A 10,804-nucleotide genomic window follows, 5' to 3' on the forward strand; every position below is an offset into this window, starting at 1 on the left:
TTCCTGGGCATCATCCAGCTTGGGCATTTTTTGTTTGTCTGGTTTAGTTTTCTTTCAGCATATTTACAAGCTAAAGAATCCGGTAACTAGCAAGACTGAAGTGAGGATTTGGTGAAATTCATTATATTGCTCTGGATTTTGGAACAAAGCACTACCAAGCCACGCATTTGCAGTAGGAAAAGGGGATTAGCCAGAAATTAAGCAGTTCCAGGGTTGTATTTAATTTATGTTTGCCCTTGGCACTTGTATTTCAAGTCTATGGTCCCTCTCCTGACTTAAATCCACTCATTACATATTTTAAAACTTCACAAATAAAACTGCTGGAGTTAAAGCAGATGAGCTGTGTGCAAGCCTAAGCTGCTAAATGCATCTGATAGATTCCGTGTCTACTGGTTAATTTGGATTTACCTGCTGTATCTTCAGAGTGGCATATTTGGAAATCATTTTCCATCTAAGGATGAACAGGAAAGTCAAACGATTTACGCCCTTGGACCCCGTGGGGTAGCGAGCTCGTCGTGATGGGGTCAGGGAGGAAACAGGCTGTTGTCCCCTGGGAACAATCCACGTCCAGATCTCCACCTCTTTTCCCTTGTTCTTGCCCGTGTGGTGGAGGACAATTAACTCAGTAATTATGTGCACCACGTACACCCTCGCAGGTCCAAACGCACAAAGTCTTCACCTCAATTTTCTTTTCTAACTGGTCAGGATGGGGTATGATGTGTGTACCAAGGGAACCCCACTGGTGTCTTGTCTTCCTCTGTGCTGTGAGATTCCCAGTTAAGTCCTTAAAAAGCCTTTTTTAAGCCAGTTATGGAAACATTCTCATCTGCTTAATGCTGGGCTGATGCCTCGTTACCAGCTCCTGTCCTTTATCTTTGGGTGATGCTCCCGAGAGCTTGGCAGCACCAAAGTGGCTTTAATAAACGTTTTGATGAAAAGCATAAAAACTCTGCTGAGGTTTCTAATGCGCCTGGCCCTTCATGATGATGATGATGATGATGATGCTTTGTCTGGTGTCAGAAGAGTTTCTCCTCCACACCTGCGATAACGTGGTTCTGCTCCGTTTTTGTCCTGGTGCTCAGGGCTGATAACAGAGCTGGGGGTGGGAGAAATTCCTTGTAAATCTTGCTCAGCTGGAAAAATGAAAAACACTGGTGAAATGTGGAGTTTGCTATTTAGCACCACCCTCGCTTGCCACACACAAGGCCATCTTACCTAGTATTTTGCTTCCAAGGGTGACCAGGGCAGAAAAGCTGGAAAAAACTTTTCCTACAGGTGGAGAGGTGTCCCTGGGATCCCCCTGTCCCACCTTCCACTCCTCCACTACCTCGTCAGTGAAATCGCTACGTATAAAACGTGCTACATGTAAAATAATTTCGATATTTGAACAGAGGCTTTTATGTATGGGAAGAGCTTTCACTGCTCAACTGGGGGTCTTGTGTAGCTAATTTATTTTTATGGGAAAAAAAAAAAAAAACAAACCTAAAAAACTTCTTCCCCCTCCAATTTCATTATCCTTCTTCCACCATGGGACTCCAGCTGTGTCTGAATTTCCAGCTGTTCCTTCGTAGGTACTGGCATGAGCTATGGCACAGTAGGAAAGAGGGGTTTGTTGCTCGGAAACGGACTCTCGCCTGTAGAATGGCTTAATTTGGGTTATGCTTATCTAAAAAAATAAAATAAAAACATTAAAAAAATTAAAAATTAAATAGAATACGACAAGAAAGACCGCCCTGCCCACGGCGGGGCTCCGCGCTCGATCTTTACGAGCAGACCACCGCGGTCTACATTCCACGCAGGAGCGAGCTGTAGTGGCGGCGCGCCCCCGCGCACGCGCGCTCCCGTTGGCGGGCAGCGGCCCCTTTAAGACGCCGCGCCGGGGCGGCGCGGTCACGTGACGCGGTGGCGGGCTCCTCCGAACCGGCGGCGGGCGCGAGCGCAACGGGAGGCCGCGCGCGGGGCGGGGCGGGCCGGGCCGCCGCCTGAGGCGGGCTCGTGAGGGGAAAACGCGGAATAAACCACTAAAATCGGGTAACGGGAGAGTGTCCGCCGCGGGAGAACTCTGGAATTCCGGGAAGCGGCGGGCCGGGGGCGGTGTGGCGCGTCCCGTCCCGTCCCGTCGCCGCCGCGGGCGGTGCGGCGCCGAACGGGCCCGCTCGGGCAGCAGGCCGGGCCCTGCCGCCCGCTCCCGGCTCTGCGGGGGCCGTTCGTGCCGGGGGGGGCCCGGGGTGACCCCCCCCGGGCGGCGCGATGCCGAGGGGCGCGTGAATTCCCGCGTTCCCGTCGTTTTCCCGACTGTTCCTGCCTCCATCGTGCCCCTCTCCTCGGTGTTTCCCGGTTTCAGGCGCTACATCTTCTGATGCGGCCGCCCGACTGGCTGATTGCTAAAAAACGCTGCTAACAGCAAATTAATTTTTTAATTTGTACACCCCTAGGTGCTGTGGAGCCTCCGTTCAGCCTCTTGCTGCTCCTCACCAGGTAACAGGAGAGTTTTTTTGGGTTGTTTTTTTTTGTTTCTGGTGTTTAATGCTCTCCAGGAAAGCACACAGAGGGAGCTTCTGGCAGGAGTCACCTACCAGGAGCTGGGAGATGCGGGAGGGGAGATGGTGGCCATTACCTGCTGCTTTGGGCGACCTGCTGGGATCTTCTGAGCTCCTTTGCCCGTCTCTGCCTACGTTGCATCACGGAGCCGTTTGGTTTTCTGCTGGCAGGGCGGTGCCGAGCACCCGGGGCGATGGCCGTGCAGATGCAGCTCGAAGGCAGCGCAGACACGTCAGCAGAGGAGGAGAGCTTTGGGCCACAGCTCATCGCCAGGCTGGAGGTAGGTGGGGAGTGAGCTCCAAACTAAGTTGTCGAGAAATTCGCTGTCTTCGGCCTCAGACGCAGTGGTATCTGCAAATTGGGTTACTGCATTCTTGTGTTTTGTCAAAAAAAAAGAAAAAAACAAACAAAAAACCCAATACGCTAACAGTTATGTTTTATAGAATCATGGAATGGTTTGGGTTGGAAGGGACCTCAAAGATCATCTAGTTCCAACCCCCCTGCCATGGGCAGGGACACCCTCCACTACACCAGGTTGCCCAAAGCCTCATCCAACCTGGCCTTGAACACTGCCAGGGATGGGGCAGCCACAACTTCTCTGGGCAACCTGTGCCAGTGCCTCACCACCCTCAGAGTGAAAAATTTCTTCCTTATCCCTAATCAAAATCTCCCCTCTTTCAGTTTAAATCCATTGCCCCTTGTCCTATCACTACACACCCTTGTAAAAAGCCCCTCTCCAGCTTTCCTGTAGCCTCTTCAGGTACTGGAAGGCTGCTATGAGATCACCCCAGAGCCTTCTCTTCTCCAGGCTGAACAGCCCCAACTCTCTCAGCCTGTCTCCATAGCAGAGGTGCTCCAGTCCTTGGATCATCTCTGTGGCCTCCTCTACACCCGCTCCAGCAGCTCCATGACCTTATGTTATGTTGCCTTGCTGTGTACCCTTTCCTAACAGGTATTGATCATCTCCAATATCTGCTAAACCAAATAGAGAATGGCATCTTCTGCCTGCTCTCTGCCATCTATATAGTTAATAGTTTATGCAGACGTTGCAATGGTAAAAGGATTTTATTTTTTATGTTTTTTTGTGCAAAAATGAATAGGGAGGTAACATTCAGTATGCTCTCTTGTAATAACAGAGCTTGATCCAGATCTGATGAAGCCAATTGAAGGTGTTCAGTGGACGTTAGATTAAGATATTTATGTCTCAGTGTGTCCTTTTTTTCTCCCCTCCCTTTCAGCAATGTGGTATAAATGCAAATGATGTGAAGAAATTAGAAGAAGCTGGATTTCACACAGTCGAGGCTGTTGCCTATGCACCGAAGAAGGAGCTACTAAATATTAAAGGCATCAGCGAAGCCAAAGCTGACAAAATCTTGGTAAGGATGCTATGGGGAAGCTTTAACCCAAGATATTCAAGAAGTTTTATTTCTGCTGGCTTAAAGTATTCTGGTGATTTTGGAAGGTCTCTGTTAGCGATATGCTGAGAAGGGCAGTAGAGATGATTAGAGGTATGACATGACTTTTGATGAGAAGAGACAAAAAACCACCAGCTTTGACCAGCTTCAAGAAGCGAAGAGGAAGGGGCTACTAGAAAAGTCTGTAAAAATGGTGGAAGGCACGGAGAACACGCCCTAGATGGCTCTTATTTCCAGCTCAGCGATTCTCACGATAAGAAGGCTCGTGATAAGCAAGTCATGAGCTTGTGGTGATTAAATAAGCCTAAAGCAAAGAAAGTCGTTTTTCATACGGGCGTAGTGAAGTTCTGGAACTCCATGTCCCAAGACATCTGTAACACCAACTGGTGTAAAAAAGGGCTCAGGGTGATGCTTGTGGGGCGCGGCTGAGATCAGGAAGCTCGCTAGCTGAACCCAGAGGAGCTGCCAGATAGAGGGTCAGTCTCTTGGTTCCTGATCTGTTACGCTCTTTCCCTCAGCATCTGCTGCGGGCCGTTGTCAAAGCACAGGATACTGTGCTGCAAACAGCTGGACTGACCCGGTGCAGCTGCTCTTCTCTTGTTTCTCGTGAATTGTGCACCTCAGGTGCCCACCGTGAGACCCGGGGTTTGCTACTGGGGACTGAGAGTGAAGTCTGAGCTGTAATCGCACAGCATCTTCCAGTTCAGAACGCGGAGTTTCGGCCAAACTAGCTCTCATCCGTCGAAATCTGACCTAGCACGATGTTCAGCTCCAATACTTTTCTTACTTTGCGTGTTTATTCACTGTTAGGAACAGCATTCCTGACAGGCTGTGCGCCCATCCGAAGTGTTTCAAGTTTCACAGGGACAGAACTGAACTAAAAGGCATCAGGCAAGGGGGGGAAGATTTCCATAAAATACGTAAAATGGATGTCGAAGCTTTTTTCTTTGATTGGAATTTCAGTTCTTTTCAGAGATACCAACTAATATAGGGTCTGTAAAATAAAACATATGCATCAAATTACATAGGTGCTTCTCCATTTCACAAAATAGAAAACGACAGTATTGATTAGTGGGGGTAAACGAATGAGATGAACACTCCTTGCACTGCTTAGTTTGGTTTTCTTTAGGCTGAAGCAGCTAAACTGGTTCCCATGGGTTTCACCACAGCAACGGAATTCCACCAGCGAAGGTCAGAGATCATCCAGATCACCACTGGGTCCAAAGAACTTGATAAACTTCTTCAAGGTGATAACGTTATTTCTCTTTATCCGTTAGCCTTCTCTGCCTGTTTGCTTTTTTCTATGAACATGATCCTTGGACAAAAACACACGACACGCACGAGTTCTGGTTGAATGAAAAGGTTCTGCTCTCTCGTATCACACTTGATTTTCTTTTAAAAGCTGTTGAAATAGTTTTAAATCCTTTTAGTCGTGATGCTGTACCCAGAGCGGTTCATTTGGGATGTTTCTAGTTTATTTTCTTCTAGTCTATGACCTGTTTCAAGAAAACAAAACCGGGTATCGTCATCTCCCCATTCCTATTTGTAATCAAAACCACAAAACTAGTCCCGTCAGCTTGTCAAAAATACACTTACCCCAACTTCTGATCTGCAACATGAACAAACCTCAGCATGAGAACTGGTTTTTCCAATGAGAGTTTTGAAACTTTTAACCAAATTAAGTGTTTAACTGAGTCTCTGTAAACGTAACGCTTTATACATGGTCTTTGTTTGAAGTATGTGGCCTTTTAAAAAATTATTTTATTATTATTTTCCCTTCAGGAGGAATAGAAACAGGATCCATAACAGAGTTATTCGGGGAGTTTCGTACTGGAAAAACCCAGTTGTGTCATACCCTGGCAGTAACCTGTCAAGTGAGTAGTCTACTTGGTTAAAATCAAGTATTCAGACAAAACAGCTCTTGGATATTTGCTGGTTTTTACTCTTCTCACCCAGTACAAACGTGATGCTTGTAAACAGCTGCAAAGAATGTGAGTATTTGCAGCACCCTTGGTTGTGCTTGCGGCTTGCTGGGATCTTTTGTTTCATGCTCCATCTGCCTACTAGGATTACTTTACCAGCAGTTAAGTTTGTGATGGTTTTTGCCTGTGTTTGACATGTTCTGTAGCTTTTTCTTTTGTTTGTGGGTTGTTTTTTTAACTCTCAGTGTTCTGACAACAGGATTTGACACGCTAGCCTTGTAGCGTAATTCCAGATCTTAGATGCAGAGATCTGTCTTCAGGTGCCCTAGGCTGCTGAGAACCTGTGTTGTCACCCAAAGTATTGAGAAGAGAGGAGAAACTGTGTTGGGCTCAAGGAGTTTCTTCGACTAACTGCTTTTTTTTTCCCTGATGTATCTGAAGGTTACTTCATTTTATTTTCGTAAAAGCCTTCAGCTGGCTCTTGCTATCAAACAGTAGATCAGTTTCGAGTAACCTTTTTTCTAATCTTAATTTAAACAAATTCTAGTGTTTATTACTTTCTAGAGGTTGCTGTTTCATAGAATATTAGGAACTTTGGGCTTAATTTGGTCATTTAGTTAACACCCTTACGCACCCAAACTTGCCAGCTCAGAGTTAAGCACCTGTCCCCTTGTGTCAGTATCAGAGATGGAAAACGGGAATCTTTCTGCTCGCTTTTCCCAGATAAATGCGACTTCAATCACAGTAGCTCGCCGTGTTATTTCTGTATGGTATCAGCAGAGGGCACAAGGCAACGACTGGATTATTTGTCAGTGCTTTATTTCATGTTGGCTCATTTGCTTTTCCCTTAGCTTCCCATTGACCGAGGCGGTGGCGAAGGAAAAGCCATGTATATTGACACGGAGGGGACCTTCCGGCCGGAACGTCTGCTCGCTGTGGCTGAAAGGTCTGTGCTGGGGCCAGAGGTAAACTGACAGTAGCTGAGGAAAGGAATCATTTACTTCTGGGACAACTTAGCTAACAAGGATCACTGTGTAAACTAGCCCGTCTCCTTAATTCCGTGGGGCTGTTGCAGTAAGAACTATTCCTAAAAAAAAAAAAAACAACCAAACAAACCTTTTTCTGTGTTCTAGTTGTCTGTCTACCTACATGCATGTTAGGCTGCTTCGTTAGCTGTATTTTATAATCAGTTTTTAGTTTTGGATATGACAGCAGCTAACGTCGTCGGCCCCTGGAATGTGATGTCTTCACTACTTACTAGTGTCTCTTTGAAGTTCAGTTTTGCTGTTAGTGAAATACATTCCCAGATTTTTCCTAAATTCTCCCAATAGCATTACCTGGAAGCAAAGATTCTTATGTAAAATATCATCACAACAGCAGCTGGAACGTTCTTTTTAGGAAATGTGAGAGCATCCCCTGCCCAGTTGAAAAGCTGTTTTGTCATTTCCTGCCTCTCTCTCGGAACGTTCTGATGTGGTTTTTTTTATACCAATTGGAAAGTAAAAGTTAATTGCCCAAATGAAAATTCTGCTGTCTACACAGAGATTCTGGTCAGACTTAAAAGCCTGAACCACTGGTTCTGTACCTTAGAAAAAGGAGCTACTTCTTGTAATTTTTTTTTTAGACTTTCTCAAAATTAAAATTGCTTCTGTGGGGCTTAATTCTCTGTGATCGTTGTTTCAATTAAATATCCAGGAATGTGTGCAACTCCATGAGCTTGGGTTGAAGTAGTTTTTGTTTATCAGTTGCTGAAATTGTGTCAGCTTGAACAGAAAAGTAGCCCCACACTTGGGGAGGGGGCGTGAAGCACATCACACCTGACTGAAGTGGGAGAGGAATTTTAAAGATGCGGGATTACTCAGGTTGGAGTTTGGAGCTAAGCTTCAGATTAACGATTTCAGTGGTATGATGGTTTTGAAAGGTATTTCCACCTAGATACTGATCAGAACTTTCCTGTTGGCATGTCTGCTTTGTCTTACCGTGCTACATAGCTAACAGCCTGTTTGGGGCAGAAAATAAAGTTTTAATTCGGTTTACGGAGGCTGGGCTCTGTGCCTTTTGCCCCACCTTCAGCCACTGATGCCGACACCGTGGCACTTAAAGATTTTTTCCTTTTTTTTTTTTTTTCCCCCACTGATTTCTCCAGGTATGGCTTGTCTGGCAGCGATGTCCTCGACAACGTGGCGTACGCTCGCGGTTTTAACACGGATCATCAGACCCAGCTCCTGTACCAGGCATCTGCGATGATGGCTGAGTCCCGGTGAGGAGGCTGGTGTAGATGGAATGATTTGTGTGATAACTTGCTTTCTCCAGCGCTCAGCTCCCATCAGATCAGGTTTTGTGACAAACTGGATTGTGCTTTGGCACATCCGGATAAGGAGCTTGGCGTGTCAGCAGGTGGTCATCAGTCCCCACCTCGTGCTCCTGGAGGGGTGGGTGGCAGCGACTGACCGCGTCTGCGACAACTGGTGTTATTTGACAAAGTGCCACCCTGAGCAACGATTTTAAAGAAAGTTTATAATTACTTTCAGAAATAAAGAGTGTCGATGTAGAGCACGCTAAGCACTGAGGAAACCTGCGCAGACAGCTGTAGTCTGAAAATAAGATTTATGGACACCTTTGGAAGAAGGTGGTGGTATGGGGTGTGTGGGAATCTGTCCACAGGATATCTGGCGTCAAAACATTACATTCTGGGCTAGTTTGTAAGAGTACAATAAATCTAAATTTTTCATCATGCAGCAACTCCCTTTGTGTTTACTGGGTTTTATTGTTTGGTGAGTAGTCTGAATGTTACGTGTCAAGTCGCCGTTGATAAAAATAATAATTCTGCCAGCTGGCAGGCCGAGAGGAGCTCGCATCCACGTCTGTGGGCAGCCTGGCAATCTGCCTGGAAGGGTTGGTGAGACCCTTGTGCTTATTTCTCCAGGTACGCGCTGCTGATCGTGGACAGCGCCACGGCCCTGTATCGGACGGACTACTCCGGGAGAGGGGAGCTGTCAGCTCGGCAGATGCATCTGGCCAGATTTCTGCGGATGCTGCTTCGGCTTGCAGATGAGGTAAACGATGAATTTTGCTTTAATTTCTGAAGGACTGGTCATCAATATTCTCTCTCTCTTGTAAAACTTAGCAATTTTGTACAAATGGCTTTGTGCCCGCTCAACGCCTGCGTCCATTTTGTGTTGAGAGGCAGGACAGAGGAATGTGGACAGCTGACGGGGCAGCAGAAGTGCACGTGTCCTTTTTTGGGGTTTGTTTTACCCGCCTTTGTTCAGATTGTGGAAAATAAATGGGTTTTTGTTTGTCGCTTTTCTCCTTCCAGTTCGGCGTGGCGGTTGTGATCACTAACCAAGTGGTGGCACAGGTAGACGGAGCGGCCATGTTTGCTGCAGATCCCAAAAAGCCCATCGGAGGGAATATCATAGCACATGCTTCCACCACCAGGTGAGAGAACAGATGGTCCTTCCAGTAGCCTTGTTTGGGAAGGTTGTGTGAAACTCACCAAGTCCCTTTACGTTCTGGGTTTCTGCATGGTCTCTCAGTGGCAAGTCCAGGCTGCTTCTCAGCAAGTGGCTGTTGTTCATCTGCAGCAAACCCTACACATCACCTTCAGAAGTCCTTGCAGCTCCGCGGTGCGGCGTGTTCGTGTACTGACATGATGTTTTAATGATGATGATAACGAAAGTAGGCTGGACGCCCTTACCTGGTTTGTTTCCTTCTCCCCGTTAGGCTGTATCTGCGAAAAGGCCGAGGTGAAACCAGAATTTGTAAAATCTATGACTCTCCTTGCCTTCCCGAGGCCGAAGCGATGTTTGCTATCAACGCCGACGGAGTGGGAGACGCTAAAGACTGACGGCTCCGTTTCATTTCCCGTGTAACCCAAGACTAGGTGTCTGTAAAAGGCTCCTTTCTCCGTGGCACCTTGCAGATGCTTTCCCAACACAAATGCTGGAGAGGAATCTCTTGTATTTCAGCAGAGGAGTCCATCAGAAGTCCACTTTGAGACACGTCTGGAGGGGTTGCTTGGAAGAGATCTACCCTCTTGGGCTTTAGTCACATGTTAGATTAACGTGGTTTCTTGAGAACGTTTTCAGAGGACTGTAGCCTTTGTATTTTCCTCACGGTGTCGCTCCAGCTGGATTCTACCGGTGGCCATAGCACAGTAAAAAAAATCCAAGAGTATGTGGCCGTAGTTCATAACTTGGAGAATTCAAAGAAGCATTAGTGGGTTTGTCAAATAAGAAAAGTGATGACTTAAATACTTAATGGATTGCTTTAATTATAAAATAAAGCAGAATGATATTCCACAATATCATTGTGATACGATAGAATTTGAGGATATTGCTGGGATTGATGATGATCACAATCCATAATCTTTATGTTCGTTTTGGTTTGGATGCTGCAAGATGCTGGTTTTTGGGAACTGTTAGTTTAGATTTCAGTTACCTTTTTTTTGTATTTCATTAATTCTCTGTGGAAACCTGCTTTTAATAAAAAGGACCATGAAAATACTGACGACATTACAGGTTTCTGGGATTCAGCCAGGCTTAATTCAGACTGAGGCATTTTTTTATCTTCAAGTAGGAAGAAGGTGCATAAATCTTCTATGGATGTCAGTCTGGATTTTTTTTTTTCTCTCCCCTAACGCTGACAAAACGCATCGTCTCCTCCTGGATTTGAGATGTGCAGTGCCACTCTGCTCTAAGTACCCTGTAGATGTCTTTTAAGAGATTTTTGGGGTTAAAAAGCTTCTTTTATACTATGCACTATTTTTATATAAGCTGTGCAATTGTGAACTACTCTAGACTTGATTAAAGAGAATAATACCACAGTGGTGGCTGGCAGCAGAAAGCATTTTCCTCGTTCTTTAGCACAATTTTCCTGGGACAAATAATGGGGAATACAGTCAGTGGGATCCAGCCGTCTCCG

The 10,804-nt window shown here is 46.1% G+C and overlaps 1 protein-coding gene across 1 annotated transcript; it reads left to right on the forward strand.

The window, feature by feature from the left end:
• The first annotated feature begins 2,726 nt into the window (after nucleotides 1-2,726).
• Nucleotides 2,727-10,171, forward strand: RAD51 (RAD51 recombinase). Its single transcript, XM_009985134.2, has 9 exons — nucleotides 2,727-2,821; nucleotides 3,780-3,917; nucleotides 5,086-5,203; nucleotides 5,739-5,830; nucleotides 6,730-6,824; nucleotides 8,025-8,138; nucleotides 8,805-8,934; nucleotides 9,198-9,319; nucleotides 9,605-10,171. The coding sequence occupies exons 1-9, from the start codon at nucleotides 2,735-2,737 to the stop codon at nucleotides 9,726-9,728; spliced, it is 1,020 nt and encodes a 339-aa protein (XP_009983436.1). The 5' UTR covers nucleotides 2,727-2,734; the 3' UTR covers nucleotides 9,729-10,171.
• The last annotated feature ends 633 nt before the right edge of the window (nucleotides 10,172-10,804 follow it).

This window comes from Tauraco erythrolophus, chromosome 6 (assembly GCF_009769465.1).
Source record: "Tauraco erythrolophus isolate bTauEry1 chromosome 6, bTauEry1.pri, whole genome shotgun sequence".
NCBI classification, from domain to species: Eukaryota; Metazoa; Chordata; class Aves; order Musophagiformes; family Musophagidae; genus Tauraco; species Tauraco erythrolophus.